The sequence below is a fragment of the Mastomys coucha genome, unplaced genomic scaffold (genome assembly GCF_008632895.1).
Source record: "Mastomys coucha isolate ucsf_1 unplaced genomic scaffold, UCSF_Mcou_1 pScaffold7, whole genome shotgun sequence".
NCBI classification, from domain to species: domain Eukaryota; kingdom Metazoa; phylum Chordata; class Mammalia; order Rodentia; family Muridae; genus Mastomys; species Mastomys coucha.
This window is the reverse complement of record NW_022196913.1, coordinates 19,037,575-19,056,024: the sequence shown is the minus strand read 5'-3', so window position 1 is coordinate 19,056,024 and position 18,450 is coordinate 19,037,575. Positions and strand designations below refer to the sequence as shown.

The window sequence follows — 18,450 nt, the reverse complement described above, 5'->3', positions numbered from 1 at the left end:
GTGACAGCACATGTTGGCAAGGATATGGAGAAAGAGGAACACTCCTCCATTGCTGGTGGGATTGCAAACTGGTACAACCACTCTGGAAATCAATCTAGAGGTTCCCCAGAAACTTGGACATAGTACTACCTGAGGACCCAGCAATAGCACTCTTAGTAATATACCCAAAGATGCCCTACCATGCCACAGGGGCACGTGTTCCACATTGTTCATAGTGGCCTTATTTGTGATCGCCAGAAGCTAGAAACAACCCAGATGTCCCACAACAGAAGAATGGATACAGAAAATCTGGATCATTTACACAATGGAATACTATTCAGCTATTAAGAACGAGGACATCCTTTTGTTGTTTAATTGCTGTAGCTAGAACTTTAAGTACTACATGGAATAGGTAGGGAGAGAGTGGGCAGGATACAAATTAGAAAGGAAGAAGTTAAAATATCACTATTTGTAGATGATATGATCATATATTTAAGTGACCCCAAAACTTCCACCAGAGAACTCCTAAACTGATGAACAACTTCAACAAAGTGGATATAAAATTAACACAAACAAATTAGTAGCCTTCCTCTACTCAAAGGATAAACAGGCTGAGAAAGAAATTAGGAAAACAGTACCCTTCACAATAGGCACAAATAATATTACATACTTTAGTGTGACTCTAACTAAGCAAGTGAAAGATCTATATGAGAAGAACTCCAAGCCTCTGAAGAAAGAAATTGAAGAAGATCTCAGAAGATGAAAAGTTCTCCCGTGCTCATGGATTGATAAGATTAATACAGTAAAAATGGTCATCTTGCCAGAAGCAATCTACAGATTCAGTGCAATTACCATCCAACTCAATTCTTCATAGAGTTAGAAAGAGAAATTGGTAAATTCATTTGGAATAACAAAAAACCCAGGATAGGAAAAACTATTCTCAACAATAAAAGAACTTCTAGGGGAATCATCATCCCTGACATTAAGCTGTATTACAGAGCAATAGTGATAAAAACTGTATGGTGTTGGTACAGAGACAGGCAGGAAGATCAATGGAATAGGACTGAAGACCCAGAAATGAACCCACACACCTATGGTCACTTGATATTTGACAAGAAAAAAAAAGACAGCATTTTTAACAAATAGTGATGCTCAACTGGCAGTTAGTATGTAGAAAAATGAAAATCAACCCATTCTTATCTCCCTGTACAAAGCTCAAGTCCAAGTGGATCAAGGGCCTCCACAAAAAAACAGATACACTGAAGCTTATAGAGGAGAAAGTGGGGAAGAACATCAAACACATTGGTACAGGGGAAATTTTCCTGAACTGAACACCAATAGCTTATGCTCTGTAATCAAGAATTGACAAATGAGGTCTCAGAAAATTGCAAAGCTTCTGTAAGGCAAAGGACACTGTCAATAGGACAAAACAGCAACCAACAGATTGGGAAAAGATCTTTAACAATCCTACATTAGCAATAGAGGGCTAATATCCATTATATACAAAGAATTCAAGAAGTTAGACTCCAGAGAATTAAATAACCCTATTAAAAATAGGGTACAGAGCTAAACAAAGAATTTTTAATTGAGGGCCATGAAGGACCTAAAGAAATGTTCAACATTTTTAGTCATCTGGGAAATATAAATCAAAACAACCCTGAGATTCCACCTCACACCAGTCAGAATGGCTAGGATCAAAAACTCAGGTGACAGCAGATGCTAGTGAGGATGTAGAGAAAGAGGAACACTCCTCCAGTGTTGGTGGGATTGCAAGCTGGTACAACCACTCTGGAAATCAGTTTGGTGGTTCCTCAGAAAATTGGACAGAGTATTACCTGAGGACCCAGCTATACTACTCCTGGGCACATACCCAAAGGATGCTCCAATATATAACAAGGTCACATGCTGCACTAATTCATAGCAGCCTTATTTACAATAGCCAGAAGCTGGAAATAACCCAGATGTCCTTTAACAGAGGAATGGATACAGGAAATCTGGTACATTTACACAATAGAGTACTACTCAGCTATTAAAAACAATGAATTCATGAAAATTTTAGGCAAATGGATGGAACTAGAAAATATCATCCTGAATGAGATAACCCAATCACAAAAGAACACACATAGTATACACTAACTCATAAGTGGATATTAGCCCAAAAGAACAGAATACCAATTCACAGACCACATGAAGCTCAAGAAGAAGGAAAACCAAAGTGTGGGTACTTTATTCCTTCTTAGAAAAGTAAACAAAATACTCACAGGAGCAAATATGGAGACAAAGTACACACCAGAGACTGAAGGAAAGGCCATCCAGATTCAACCCATATACAGTCACCAAAACCCCGCACTATTGTGGATGCTTGAATGCCAAGAAATGCTTGCTGAAAGGATCCTGATATAGCTGTCTCCTGAGAGGCCCTGCCAGAGCCTTAGAAATAAAGAGGCAGATGCTTGCAGCCAACCATTGAACTGAGCAAGGGGTTCCCAATGGAGGAGTTAGAGAAAAAACTGAAGGAGCTGAAGGGGTTTGCAACCTCACAGGAAAAACAACAATATCAACCAACCAGTCCCCCCAAGAGCTCCCAGGGACTAAGCCACCAACCAAGGAGTACACATGGCTCCAGCTGCATATATAGCAGAGGATGGACTTGTCAGGCATCAGTGGAAGGAGAGGTCCTTGGTCCTATAAAGGCTCGATAGATGCCCCAGTGTGGGGGAATTGAGGGTGGGGAAGCAGGAGTGGGTGTGTGAGTGGAAGAACACCCTCATAGCAGCAGGGGAGGGAAGATGTGATGGGGTGTTTCCAGGAGGGAGGGAAACCAGGAAAGGGGATAACATTTGAAATGTAAATAAGGAAAATATCCAATAAAAAAAAATAAAGACATCCTGAGTTTTCCAGGCAAATTGATGGAACTAGAAAATATCATCCTGAATTAGGTAACTCACACCCAAAAGAACATGCATGGTATGTACTTACTAATAAGTGGATATTAGCCAAAAAAGAAAAAAAAAGAAAAAAGAAAAAAAAAAAAAAACAGAACACCCAAGATACGGTCCACAGTACTCAAAAAGGTCAACAAGCTGAAGGATCCCCAAGTGAGGATACCACAGTGGGAATGGAAGGGGGACCTGGGAGGGAAAGTAGATGGAGAGTGGGAGAGCAGAGAGGAACCTGATCAGGTATTGGAGTGAGTGGAAAGACCTGAAGCCCTGAGGGCCAGCAGAAAGAATGGAAACAGGCAACCTCTGGAGGTAGGAGGTTGGGGGCACCCTTCAGAATGCACCAGAGACCTGGGAAGTGAGACTCTCAGGACTCAAAGGACTTAGATGAAATGCCTGTCAGTAGGGAGAGGAAACGTACAGAGCCCACCTCCAGCAGGAAGACAGGGCTTCAAATGAGGGAGGGGGTTGCCATCCCACAGTCAAAACTCTGACCCATAAATGTTTTTGTCTGAAAGAACTTCAGGGATGGAAATGGAGAGATGTCTGAGGAAAAGAAGGTCCAGCCACATGCCCAAAGTGGGATACAGCTCAAGGGGAGGTCCCAAGGCCTGACACTGAGGTTATGGAGCGCTCACAACAAGGGACCTAGCACGACTGCACTCCGGAAGACCCAACAAGCAGCTGAAAGAGTCAGATGCAGATATTTGCACCCAACCAATGGACAGAAGCAGCTGACCCCTGTTGTTGAATTAGGGAAGGCTGAAAGAAGCTGAGGAGAAGGGTAATCCTGTGGGAGGACCAGCAGTCTCAATTAATCTGGATTCGCCAAGATCTCTCAAACACTGGACCACCAAACAGACAGCATACACCAGCTGATATGAGGCCTCCAACACATATACAGCAGAGGACTACCAGGTCTGTGTTCAATCATAGATTATGTACCTAACCCTCAAGAGACTAGAGGCCCCAGGGAGTTTAAAGGTCAGGTGGGGATGGGGACATTGAGGGTGGGGACATCCTCATGGAGACAGGGGGTAGGGAGGAAGAATGGGATGTGGAACAGAGGGTGGACCAGTGCGGGGGGTGGGGGGGACTAAAATCTGGAATGTAAAAAAATTAAATAAAAAAACAGAACAAAACAAACAAACAAACAAACAAACAAACCCAAGAGGCAGGGTTTATGGCAGTCATCTGGAACAAGGGGACAGGTTTAGCTAATCTCCATGGGAGCAATCTCTGTAGGGCAACAGTCTTCAGGTTGTAAACACTGAGGTAGGGGAGCCATGTCGGACATTTTCTGACCACACTTTCAGCATCCACACTTGTGCCTCTCAGTGGGGAGGGCTGAGGCCAGGGTCCTGACAAGGCTGTGGCCAAGTCAGCAACACATAGTTCCTCAGGCCTCCACACTCTCAGAACTTCCTTTGGTCCCTGATGGGATTTTAAGCATAAACAAGCCTACTCTTACTCTATCTCATGATGAAGGCCAACTCTGATTGGTAGGATTAGCCAACTGTTAAGGATGGATACTCTGCCCTATTTTTCTCTTGGGAACCAGATTCCTCCTGGTAAAGTTTTTGTTTTTATCTGAGATTTATATTATCAAATGATGTGTTCCATTTTCTGTTTTATACTTATGTTGTCTGGGTTAGGTATCAGACCTGTTTATATTCTAGAAAATAAATTTGTACATTCCCAGTACAATGATGCTCAGACAACCAGCGCAGGTGCCTCTCAAGATCCTGTCCTCTCTATTAGCTACTGTAGCCTCATTTAAGATGTGTACCATATTACTTTTAAAGCAGGAGTCACTTGATATTTAAAACTAAAAACTTACTTGATGAAGCTAACTAAAGCAGGTCATTTGGGGAGAAAACTGCTTACCTACTTTAAAAAATGATTTCAGTTATTTATCTTGGTTTTATATTTCTTCCTTGATTCTAATTCATATTCCTAAGAAAATCATGTTTTAATGTGTTTTAAGAATTTTCACTTTGAGGAAGACTAAAAAAATGCCTCCAATCCCCTACACACACACACACACACACACACACACACACACACACACACACACACACACACAAAGGTTCCAATGACAAACTTAACTTAGATTTTACCAGTTTACCTTGGAAAACCAATGAGTTTATTAGACTTACTTACTCACTTACAGAGCAATGAGTGAGGAGTTATGGGCAGTAGTTTTGGATGATCTTAAAGCAGCAACCTGAGAAGGCCTGCACCCAGCAAGAATGATGCCTTCCTCATGGATGTATAGAGGAAGTCCCCTCCCCCATCCTCTCTCAGAGACTCCAAGACTACATCCAGTCAGGGCATGCAGTGAATTGCACACAGGGGTGGATGGATACTTGGGCGAGGGTCCCATGACTCACTTTGCTCCTTCCTCCTATGAGAAAACATCAACAGTCGTCAATCCTAGCTAGCATGAGAACTCTTGATGGCAGTGATTTGGCTTGGAGAATAGTCCTACACAATACCAAATAAGTATATTCACCCATCATTAATTTTCTTCAAAGTTCTCACAGTCAAGTTATTCTCTTTCCTCACACCTCATTTGTGTGTGTGTGTGTATGTGTGTGTGTGTGTGTGTGTGAAGACGTCATTGTGCAAGTGTAGTGGTCACAGGGCAACTTCTGGGAATGAGTTATCACCTCCTACCTTGTTGGATCAATGGCTCTCCTTTTGCCTCTGTTACTGAGATGTTCTCCAAGATAAAAAGCCTGTGAGCGTCTGTGATTTTCCCATCTCTCCCTCTCATCTTTCTGTAGAAGGGTTGTAATTATAGGTGTGTATACAGCAACATCTGGCTTATGTTCGTGGATCAAACTGTATCAGGCATGCATAGCTAGCACTTTTACCTGCTGACCCCCCAATTTCCACTCCTCAGGCTCAAGTTACATTTCTGAATACTTAAAATTAAGTTGCTTTACTTTTCCAAAAACATTTTTAGGTTATCTTTTTAGATAATATGCCTTTTTAAACATACTTTTACTTTTGCTTACTGAAGACTAAGGTAGAAACGACCAATTATTAGTGATTTATTGATTTATTTAGTGATTTACTTAAAGTACTGCCTATTTGCTAAGCATGACTTCACTTGTTACCTACAACAGAATGACCTGGAAAAACAGCTGAGACAGTGGGTCACTGTTCTTCACAACCCGTTGACTGCCACTGTGCATTGTGGTTTTAGAGCAGCATTTCTCAACTTGTGGTTCATGACTCCTTTGAGGGTTGAACAAACCCAAAAGCAATAGACTCTAACGCTGGCAAGGCACTGGTCTGTTCTCCTGGAGTCTTTCCAACCCAGAGCTCCACAGTCTCTCCACCCATCTCACTAAGTTCCCACTGGCAGGTCGTTACCACACGAGCCCCATGCTTCCAAACTCCCATGGCCCTCTGGGATGCACTTCTTGCAAACCCACGTTTTGCCACCATACCTTTCTCTCTGGAACCCACTTGAGGTGCCAAGTGAAGGAAAACACCACACAAACTCAGTTCAGAATTAACAGGTAACTCAATCACTGGGCTCAACAACTAGCTTCAATTTATAAAGTCATTCTAAATTTAACTCTACCAGTAGGGAATCCTGGAGAATCCGCCATCTAATCCAGGGCCTCTTGTCAGCTACATATTGTCCTCCAAGCTCTCCCTGTCCAAAAGCAAAACACTTTTTTCTACTCTACTCTTCCCCTCTCTGACCCATAAGTCCCACCTACTCGACCAGAGATATCAGTCAGTGATGCTATTAACACAGCATGCATCTCTATGTCCCAATATTCTTACTCTGGCCACAGTTATTGCCACATCTTCCTTAAAATATATTTCTTCAAACCACAGCTGTTGTTTTCTTAAAAAGAGATATGACCTTAAGTCTATCTTGACTACCTTTTAAAAACTTCCATTTCTCTGGCTTGGTTTGCTACCAGGTCCTCATATTCACACTCTCTGACCACACTTTTCTCACTTACACACTTTATAGGGTTTCACCTGTGAAAGCAACAAGCATCAGTCCCTTTTGACCTCTGACCCCAGACCAAGAATTCCTTCCTTACTACATACGCATAGCATTTTGAATATAATTTAATACATTCTATTTTGATTTTTACCTCCATTCAAACTAAGTGTTCCTCATAATACCTGCTGTTTCATAGCAAAATATTCTAATCATGTTTGGTACTAAATAGCACTAAATATTTTAACACCCTTAATCAGTAATTCTCAACCCTCCTAATGTTACAAGCCCTTATTACAGTTCATGCTGTGGTGACCCCCAACCATAAAATTATTTTCTTTGCTACTTCATAAGTATAATTTTGTCACTTTTGTGAATACATGTGTTTCTAATCTTCTTAGGTGACCCCAGTGAAAGGGTGGTTCAATCCCCACCTCTAAGAAGTCACAACCCAAAGGCTGAAAACCACTGCCTTTAAATAGGTGCTCAAATGTGTAAATTTCATTTCTACAACTAGACAATACTTCCTCACACTAAACTTGAAACCTAATTCAGCTCTTTCGAAGGGAAATATGTTTAGTGAGCTCTTCACAGAGAAGCCCCACTCTACATTTAATTTTGCAACCATTTTTGTGTTCCTAGAGCCCAACAACCAAACTTCATCTCAAAGTTGTTTCGTGAACCTGAGTTTCCCTTCTTGTAACTCAAGCAAAGCTGGCACAGTGTCAGGCTGCTAATACTCAAACTCAAATCCCAATACTAACTCCTTAATAGAGACACTACTCTCAAATTCCCAGTTTATAGGAAAATATATATTCACTTTGTGAATTTGTTTTCTTGTAAATGATAAAGTATGGAGTACACTGTAGTCATAGAACTTACCTTCAATTGCATGCAGCTCTCATTCACTATCTCCATCACCAATTCATGAGTGATGCAATTAATTATCACTTGCTAGAGGCTAACAGGATTAGAAAGGTAGCTTTTAATAACTCAAATACTTGTAATTAATGGGCTGTTGGGACTTCAAAGTAAAATCTGAGTTTTCAAAACCACATTTTCAACTTGTTCAAATTAATGTATACCTTCAGAGTTCTAGGTTGAGCTTAGGAACACTTTCTCCTTTACAGTGGTGTGCTGGCTAGTTTCATGTCGACCTGACACACCCTAAAGTCATGTGAGAGAAGAGAACCTCAAGGGAGAAAATGCCTCTCTATAGGACTGAGCTATAGCACCTGTGGAGCACTTCATTAGTAGTTGATGGGGAAGGACTCAGTTCATTGTGAGTGGTGCCATCACTGGGCCGGTAGTCCTGGATTCTGTAAGAAACCAGGCTGAGCAAGCCAGAAGGAACAAGCCAGTAAGCTGCATCCCCTTCCGTGGCTTCTGCATTAACTCCTGCCTTTGGGTTCCACCCAACTTGACTTCCTGCCTTGGCTTCCCTCAATCAACTGTGACTCAGGGTACGTACGACAAAAAGACCCTCTTTTCCTTTCCAACTTGCTGCAATTGTAATCCCAGCTAAGACAAGTGGTATATTGATAAGTAAATGAGACTCAACAGATCAAAGTTCACTTTCATTTCACATGAATTGTAAACTTTATAAACAGACCCACCAGACGGTGTCTGGCACAAAGCAATTGTTTTTAAAATTCTGAAATTTAAAAATTTTCTCTATTTTCTGTAAGAATTTTAGTTTTACTTTATTTTCTAAACTTTTTAATAGCCTTAGTTTTAGTTTTAAATTTTTTAGGACTTTCTTTCCACTAATAATAAGCAGTGACTTTAGGGTCTGGAATAACTAATATCTCCCACCTTTAATCGACTGACAAATATAACACAATGAAAAACAGGCCTCAGAGTTTTCTCCAGGTATTTAATGAATTCAAGAATCATGTAGCCATATTCAATGAAATGTGATTACCAGTGGTGGGGGCTGCAGCCCTACTGAGGCAAATGCATCACAAGATAGTTAAAAGCCTTATGCAAATGTATTTCTGTTCTTACCTGCTACAACATAGTCTGTGACGTAACACAGGGATAAATAAGACTGTCTCGGGTTTTTTCTAATTTATAGACCTTAGATGAAACACAAAAAATTTCTACTTAAACAGTTCTAAATATTATCTTTACTATAAACTCTTTTCTCCCAATATAGGTGGGAAGGCCAGCCTTTAGTATAAATAATGTATTTCCATGACAACACTTAAAGGACAGCATTAGTGTGCACTATCACTGGTGCGATGTTTTGGTAAGGGCATGGCTAAGGCCTCTTTACTCTCAGTAAGTGCTCTAGGCTGATGAATGAACACACTGAATTTAACACCCTGATTGTTGGCAGCTCTGACAAAACCACTATTAGCAGTCATTGTGATGGCTTTCAGGGTATCTCCTGTCCCAAAAATTGTTAAGGAACGGCTATTAATTTTTGAACTTGCCACTAGTCTCAAGGCACGCTCGGAAGGCTGGTCTGGCACCACACTGATTCGTTTAATTAGCACAGCGGCCCTCTCTCTCTCTCCCGGTCCCCCTAAGGTATCTAGAATAGACTGAAAATCCTTGACGGCAGATTCACAGGCAAACAACTCCTTGTCCTTCATAAATGCTTCCAGCTGAGGTAGAACCCGCTCTTTCCTCTCTTGCTCGGCTTGCTCTGTGAGTACTTTTTCTTTGAAGACGAAATGGCAGCCTCCATAACTCATGGCAGATACGTATGTGATTAAAGTAGTAATGTCCAGATTTACTTTTTTGCACACATCAACCTTGATCTCTGTCGGAAAGGCAACACGTGCCAGTACATTGTCTCGGTCTACTCTAGTCACCCGCAGAAGTTCTTGGCCGTCGTCATCTGACTCACTCTCGCTCAGCTGGCACTCTTCAGGGTGATTTGACAGAGAGTTGACGGCTACAATATCTCCTCTCACAGAGATGCCCATATCTTTCAGCTTGTCTGCCATGGGGCTGGAGACACTGTTGTAAAATGCAAAGACAATGTGAGGGTTGCTGTACTGCACGGGCTGCTGTCGACTGGCCTGGAGGAAGTCTTCGGCCTGCTCAATGATGCTTTTGTCGCCGTACTGGCCCCTGCCCAGCCAGATGTTATGCAGTGCTTCAGCCTTTCGACCAATGGCTTTGACCCAAGTATGGCCGCCATTTGCTACGACATCCACCACCAGAGTCTGCTTTTCTCCCAAGGTATCCGTGTAGCCGAAGACTCGAAGGACACTAACAACTTCTTCCAGGTTCTCGGCCGATTCCACAATGGCTTTCAAGTGTGTTAGGTTAGTGCTCTGTAAATGAGATTCTTTAATAGCTACTTTCCCGGCCTCTATTTTCTGTAAGAATTTCAGTTCTGCCTTCAGTTTGCTGCACAGCTTGGCACCACCTTCTATGCCCCCTTTTCTTGACCGAGAAAGTGATTCTGCTCTTTTGATCAGTTCTTTGGCCATGGCAATTCTTTCAGAGAGCATGGAGTATGCAGACATGCTGACAGCATTATTCCTTTCGTAGAAAAGGAGGCAAATGTCAATGTCCGCTACTATTAGGGTGATCAGAAAGTGCAATCTAGCAACAATGTTTATGAAGACTGAGAATACATACCGGGGCTTCAGCTGTACGTTTGAGCTGTTCCTGAAGTGTGCTGGATTCTGACACTTGTTAAGGCCTTCGCTTCTTTAAACTATGGGATCCACAGCACGTCCTATGTCAGGAAAACAAAACAAAACAAGACAAGACAGGAGTTTGGCAATGTGTTTTGTATCTCTGTCTAATGAATAATCAGCCTTAATATTCAATTACTGAAAATTTTAAGATTCCAAACATCAAGATTAAAGTTTTAAAATAGCTGCCCATACACTCCTTCAACTAGGGGACCCCAACATCCATCCCTGCCAAAAGTCCTTGGCCCCAGGAGCCTGGACTGGCCCCATCCCCAACTCAATTCCACCCACTCCAGCCAACTTCACTCATGCTATTGCCTACATCTGGTCTCCTCTGCAGGCAGACATCAGAAGGTACCTCCAACTACAAGCAAACCCACTACCCAAGGACCCACACCAACAACTCCATCCATTCCTGCAACTTGCCTAAGGAGCAAGTGTCCCGCCTGCCTTTCAGCATCTTGTGCCATATACCTCTTTCATATAGGGAGCCAGCAACTCCTGCCACTAACCCCATTCATTCCCCTGAAAGCCCTTGCCTCAATTCCTCCCTGAATATCTTAGATTTCCCTCACTAGCTCAACAAACCTCTGATTTACACACCTGGTCTCTCTTCTAGGCAGACACCAGACTCATGCCTCCAACTATACCCATCCCCATAACAAGACCACCTCTCTCTACGGAGGGGCATTAGACCCAAACCAATAACTATACCTCCTCCTGAGACTCATAAAAGGATCATGAATCCCTGTCTTCTAGACCCCTCTTGGGGGAGGGATCCAAGACTCACACCGCCAATTCCACCAGTACTCACTGCTTGAGGAAAACTACTGAGTACCTCCTAGAGAAGGTTGACTATATCTCTAATCCTATCCTCTATCAGTACAGAGTGTGAAAATACACACAAGACCTACATAAAATCAAACCAGAAAAAAACAAACCACCTTGGCCTGGAGAAGGGGAGTGAGCACTAAGCTCCACTCCTTAGCAAGAAGCTATTTGCAATTTGTTTCTGCTGGGAGAGGGAATGTCTGTTTTCTTCAATGGAGTGACACTTTGTATATCAAACTCCAAGGCAAGCTCAGGAAGAGTTGACCAACACAAAACACCCACCATGTTTTCTGTTTTCTTTGTTTTTGTTGTTTTGAGAGATGGTGAAGTTAGATGGGAGTGGAGGGAAAGCATATCTGCAATGGGAAAGACTATGATGAAAATAGACTGTATGAAAAAAATTTTTTAGTTAAATAAACAAAAAAAAGTTTCAACAATGAAGAAAGATATTGAAGATACCAGAAGTTGGAAAGACCATCAAAAGTTGGTGGGATTAATATTGTGAAAATGACTATCCTACCAACAGCAAACTACTTATATTCAATACACTCCCCATCAGCTTGCCAAAACAATTCTTTACAGAACTTGATAAAATAATCTTAAATTTCATATGGAACTGCAAAAAGCCCAGAATATGAAAACAATCCTAAGCAACAAAGAATGGCTGAAGGTACCATCTCGGATTTCAACAAGTTACACTACAGACCTGTGATGGTTTGTGTATGCTTGGCCCAGGGAATGGCAATATTAGAAGGTGTGGCCCTGTTGGAGTAGGTGTGTCACTGTGGGTGTGGGTTATAAGATCCTCATTCTTGCCTGGAAGCTAGTAGTCTGCTAGCAGCCTTCAGATGAAAATGTAGAACTCTGAGCTCCTCTTGCACTGTGCCTGCCATCTTCCCACCTTGATGATAATAGACAGAACCTTTGGCCTGTAAGCCAGCCCCAATTAAATGTTGTCCTTATAAGAGTTGCCTTGGTCATGGTGTCTGTTCACAGCAGTAAAACCCTAACTAGGACAGAAGTTAGTACCCGGGACTGGGGTATTGCTATGATAGGCCTGACCATGCTTTTGTTTGGAAAGAATGTGGATTTGGGGACTTTGAATTTGGAAACCAATGGAATGCTTTAAGTGGGACTTAGTAGGAATATGGAAGACTTTGTTACTGAGAGTGATTTGAATTGTGTGGACCTGGCCCAAGAGGTTTCAATGGAGAATGTCAATATGTAGCCTAGAGACCGTTTTTGTGGTATTGTTGAAGAACCTGGCTACTTTTTGCCCTTGTCTGAAGAATCTGCCTGAGACTAAGGTGAAGAGACTCAGATTAATTGCATTGACAAAGGAAGTCTCAGAAACACCCATTATAGACTTAGTTCTCTGGTTAAGTCTCTTGAAGAGCATTTTAAACAAGCATAGCATGCTGAGAAAGGAAAAACATAAAATAAATGTTTCTAGTATTACAGGGAAAACAGGAAGTGGAATGGAGCTGAATCCTGTGTTCTAGGAGATAGCAGACTAAGGGAGTCAGACTTTGGAGCAAGATCCTACCCAGCTAAATTTATTATCTAGGCATAGTGGTACACACCTTTAATCTCAGAAGATAAGCCAAACCTGAGTTCAAGGCCAGCCTGAGACAGAATGAGTTCTAGGTGGAAAAAAAAAAAGCTTAAATCCAGGCTGGTAGTATACACTTTTAATTCCAGGGAACAGGCATGCAGATCTCTGAGTTCAAGGTCAATTTACAGAGCAAGATCCAGGACAGCCAAGCTTTGGCAGTGAAGGAGTTGGAAAATAGAAAGCTAGTGATAATGTAATAGAACAAATGGGCCATGTTCCAGCTCCTCCAAGCAGCAGTAGGCAGACACCAGACTCATGCCTCTAACTATACCCATCCCCATAACAAGACCACCTCTCTCTAGGGAGGGGCATTAGACCCAAACTAATAACTATACCTAGTTATTGGTGGATTAACCTGAGCTTAGAGTGCTACAGAGGGCAGAGCTGGAAAAGTGACATAGCCTTTTGGAGCAGCCCAGATTATGTGTGGATCTCAGACACTGAAACAAGAAGGTGTAACCTTGAAGTTGCCTTGGAGATTCCAAGATGTTCAAGATGCCAGGCCCATGGTCTATCTGCTGAGGAAAGCTGCTAACAAGGAGTGCAACCAGCCCAGGAGAAAGAAGTCTGTTACAGTCAACAAAGATAAAAAAGGAGTTGGAGATCTGAAGATTGCATTGACATCAGAAATGGAGATGCAGAATTTGGAGTTTGCCCAGCTGGTTTCCTGTCTTGCTCTGGGGATTACAGTTAACTGAGTGGATGAATTTCAGAAGAGACTTTGAACTTTGGGCTTTTAACACTGTTGAGACTGCTATAGCCTATGGGGACTTTTGAAGTTGGACTAAGTGTACTTTTGCATTATGTTATGTTTAGGTATGGCCTCCATAGACTCATATGTTTGGACAAGCCTATGGGGGGCCAAGGAGTGGAATGTGATGATTTGTATATGCTTGGTCCAGAGAATGGCAATATTAGAAGGTGTGGCCCTGTTGGAATGGTGTGTCACTGTGGGTGTGGGTTATGAGATTCTCATTCTTGCTGCCTGGAAGCCAGTAGTCTGCTAGCAGCCTAGAGATGAAGGTATAGAACTCTCAGCTCCTCTTGCACTGTGCCTGCCTCGATGATAATGGACTGAACCTCTGAAGCTGTAAGCCAGACCCAATTAAATGTTGTCCTTATAAGAGTTGCCTTGGTCATGGTGTCTGTTCACAGCAGTAAAACCCTAACTAGGACAAGACCTATAGTAATAATGACAGCATAGTATTATCTAAAACAAAATAAAAAAATAAACAAAACAACAACAACAACAAAAGCCTCATTGATCAATGGAAAATAAAGACCCATATATGAACTCCTCAAGCCATTTGGTTTTTGACAAGTAAACAATACACACTGAGAAAATAAAGCAGCTTCAAGAAATGGTGCTGGTCAATTTGAACAGCTAATGTTGGAGAAAGAAACCAGATTCTCATTTCTCATCTTACCCATAACTCAACTCCAAGTGGATCAAGGGCCTCAACCTAAGACCTGATATCCTAACTCTGATAGAGCTGAAAAAAGTAAAACATAAAACAAACTAGAAGTCATTGGAAGTCATTGGCATAGGAAAGGACTTTCCGAGCAAGACCTTTATAGTGCAGAGGTTAAGAACAACAATTAACAAGTGAAACCTGAAACTAAAAAAGTTTCTGCACAGCAAAAAAAATGCCATTACCTGAGTAAAGAGGCAGCCCACAGAATGGGGAAAACATTCACCATCTATACACCTGACAGAGGGTTAGTGTCTAGAGTGTATAAAGAACTGAAAACATATCCATAGAGATCAGAACATTACTAAGGGGCCACAGAGATGGGCTTTTAAGGGAGGAAAGAGAACACACGGGTGGAAAGGGTTAAATGGAAAATGGAACTAACGGTTAACTGAGGTGAGAGTGAAGTGTCTGGTAGAGGAGGAAGGATAGGAAGGAAAAATTACACCAAAGACCTCTCAAAACACACACACACACACACACACACACACACACACACACACACACACACATAGCCCCCAAGAACTAAGATGGAACTACCTTACAACAGAGCAAAACAATGTCCCTACTAGATAAAAGGCTAACAAATAAAAATCTCAGTGTCAGAAATGGATTATCTTTTGGAGTTGTTGGCCAGTGAGGCTCTATAGATATCCAAGCATAAGGTGGTGCTGCCAATCCATCTAGAACTTGATGGGTAAGACCCTATTGCTAGAAACACCAATTTGAGTCCCAGGACATGGAGAAATAGAGCTCGTACAGACCTAGAAGTTTCACCTTTACTGGCTAATTTTCATAGTTCTTCAAGTTATTACGCCAGCTAACAGAGGAGAAAAGCAATATCCACTGATATCTAGCTATGAGTCCGTGGAGTTACAGATAGGACTGGCTGGCAAGACATGCCCATCAATACAATGGCAGCACAAGTATTATGGGAGCAACCAGTCGCTTTATGGCTGGTGTGAGCATTCTGTCTAAGTGCAGCCCCAGTTACCTGGAAAGGGCCAGGTATGCCTGACTCACTATAAAAGAGGCTGCTTGACCCCTCTACTCTCTCTTGCTCTTCCTCTGTCATCTAGTCCCCTTCTCTCCCCATTCCTCTCCCCTCTCTCCACATGCTCATGGCCGTCCTCTACCCCTCTCTTCCTCTTCTTCTTCTTCCTCTTCTTTTCTTCTTCTTCTTCTTCTTCCTCTTCTTCTTCCTCTCTCTGTCTCTCTGCCTCTCTCTCTCTCTCTCTCTCTCTCTCTCTCTCTCTCTCTCTCTCTCTCTCTCTCTCTCTCTCTCTCTCTCTCTCTGCCTTTCTCTGCCTCTACTACCCTCTCAACTCCCTTCCCCATGGCCTGAATAAACTCTATTCTATACTATACCAGTGACTGGTCCCTCAAGGGGAAGAGATACCTCAGCATGGGCCCATGGAGGCACCCCCTTCCCCCATACCTGACTATACATTCAACAAACACATTCCTCCTCATCTTTTTATAAACACAACATTTGGATTGAAGTGCCACCCCACAGGATGAAATGCACATTTGGCATCATTATTAGGCTAAGAACCTATGCTAGGGAAGTCATTGGCCCTAGGGGAAAACTTACCACTTTAGGCTGCTAGATAGACAGTGTAAAACTGACTTATTATTATAATACCCATAGATGAATGTATTTCTCAGCCCTTATCTGAGAGGCTTCTATTACAGTACATGGTTATTAACACAGTTATTGATACCTACAAATGGCCAAGGTGCAGAGACTAAGAGACTACATATAACTCTTAGTCCTAAAAGGAACATACGTAATACACACATGTGACTCTCGAAAGGCTTAGGGATCGTGAAAATAAAAAAGGTAAGACCCACCCAGAGGTGGTAGACTACAATGAAATCTCTTCTGGACACAACATGCACCAAGCCTGTGCAAGCCTAAGCCAGCATGGAAAGAGGAACTGGGCTTGGAATCCCCCAGGCAACTACTGACAATTTTGAACTGCTGAGAGAGGAAAAGACAGTTTTTTCCAGGAGTCTAGCCTCTATTATGTCTCCCACTCTTCAGTGGAAGACCGCAGTTCCAAGACTATTTGGATAGTACAAAGCAGTCTTGAATGAGGTGTGGGGTGGATATGGGATTAATTGGGTCATCAACAGTGAATATGAACTAAACATATGATATGAAATTCTCAAAGAAATGATTTTTTTAAATGTAAAAACAACTGCTTACCATTAAAAATCCACAAACTGTACAAACAAGAGGTTCTCCTAAACTGGCCATACTAGGATCTCTCACTTCTTACTCTTTCAATAGATGATTTTTGTTTTCTTGGGTATGTTGAGGGTTTTTTTTGGGGGGGGGGGTAGGGGAGTTGTTGTTTGCTTGTGTTTTGAGACTGTGTTTCTCCACATATCTCTGGCTGTCCTGGAACTTAATATATATACCAGAATGGCTCTGAGCTCACAGAAATCCACCTTCCTCTGCCTCCCAAATACTGGGATTAAAGGTGAGCACTGCCACGCCCAGATAGTCTTAAAGAGTTGCCTCTTGATTTCCACAGGGTTTAGATGTCAAGCAATCAAGACTGTCTGATTTCTGCATGTGATGTCAATGTTTCAATAGAACAAAGGGGACGACCAACTGGCCTCCTGTTCCTCTTCTGAAGGAAAAGCTGGAAGGACTCAGAAGACCACACCAGGTGGCCAGCCTGGCTGTTGGACTATGACAAGGCGCAAGATCCTGGGGTGAAGTGCTTCTGTGTGAGTATGGGTCCCATCCCGGGAAGTCCACCTGCACTGCACTGCTGGGCCTGATCCAACAAGTCCGGATCAAACAGGCTCCAGCTGGCCTACTGCTTAGAGGCCAGAGTAGGGAAGACGCAGAACTGACCCTTTCTGCCCGGACACCCGGCCCATGCCCTCCCTCTCCATCTCCCACTATTCCCCACTCACTCCCTCGGTCCCCGGATCCTCACCAGCAGCGCCAGACCCCACGCGCACATGGCGAGGGAGCACAGAGGCAGTATGCAGGGACAGCTCACCAGTCAGTCCTCACCTTGTTCTGCTGAGAGGCATTCCGCCTGCCGAGTCCCGCCTCCGGCATTACGTGGTTCCGGCCCGGTGAGCTTGAGCTTGAGTCCCAGGCGGCACCGCAGCGACCATATTTGTTGAGGGCAACCGGCTTCTGCTACCAAAGCGGCGGAAACCTGAGCTCCCAGCCAGCCGGGGCGGGTCAAGGGTTGGGTCCTCAATCTCACTGAGTCCTGAATGCTAAAACTTATTTGGGTCTCAGGTTTGGATATTTTTAGCAAAATAAAAATCGAGAGCCATCAGGTTCCAAATGCCACTCGGACGCATTTTTAGTTGCATCATCCTGGCCTTTACATAGAAGGAACCTTTAAATGTGCTGTCCTTCCGAACAGGGCAGAGAACTGCATAGCTTCAGGGGCTGTCGATATTTAGCGGTGTGTTCAAAGTTACCCAGAAAAAAAAAAGTTTGAGAAAGCAAAACTAATTTTAAATATTAGATCTCAGTTGTGTTTTTCTTGTATCCTGCTCCTCGTCCCAAGCACTGCTTTAAGGATCGAAGTTAACTCAGCTCAGACACACTACCAAAATCTCAAGACAGGAGCAATATCGCATTAGGTGCTTTAAATATACTTAAAAAAAAAAAAGTGCTAGAGCCAGCACTATTCCAAATACATTACAAACTAATTTATTTAGTTCTACAGTAAAAGGTAGATAGATGTATTTTGCCCCTGAAGCGCAAATCATCTAAACCCAAACAACCCCTGTAAATGCCTCCAGCAAAGCCTCAAACTCCTGCCAGGATTTATCAAGCACAAATTCCAGAAGTGCTTTGGAACTTCAGGTGTCTAGATGGGGGGCAGAAATAAAACCATTCCTTAAAAAGATTTCATTAATAACATACCAGAGTCCTTTCTCCCATCCAGCACAGCCAGCCCAGTCCCCATCCTTCCCCAGACATAAGTTT

At 42.7% G+C, this 18,450-nt stretch overlaps 1 protein-coding gene across 2 annotated transcripts; it reads right to left on the bottom strand.

Annotated features, from left to right (window-relative positions):
• Positions 1 to 8,755: 8,755 nt before the first annotated feature.
• CUNH7orf25 (chromosome unknown C7orf25 homolog) lies at positions 8,756 to 17,885 on the bottom strand. 2 transcript variants are annotated; one of them, XM_031358764.1, is made up of 3 exons: positions 17,432 to 17,885; positions 10,498 to 10,597; positions 8,756 to 10,398 (listed from the first exon to the last, which is right to left on the bottom strand). In XM_031358764.1, exon 3 carries the CDS (start codon positions 10,380 to 10,382, stop codon positions 9,117 to 9,119), a length of 1,266 nt encoding a protein of 421 aa, XP_031214624.1. In that variant the 5' UTR covers positions 10,383 to 10,398; positions 10,498 to 10,597; positions 17,432 to 17,885; the 3' UTR covers positions 8,756 to 9,116. The 2 variants fall into 2 exon arrangements, with proteins under 2 accessions (XP_031214624.1, XP_031214625.1); XM_031358765.1 differs by having other exon boundaries at positions 17,512 to 17,885.
• Positions 17,886 to 18,450: the final 565 nt, after the last annotated feature.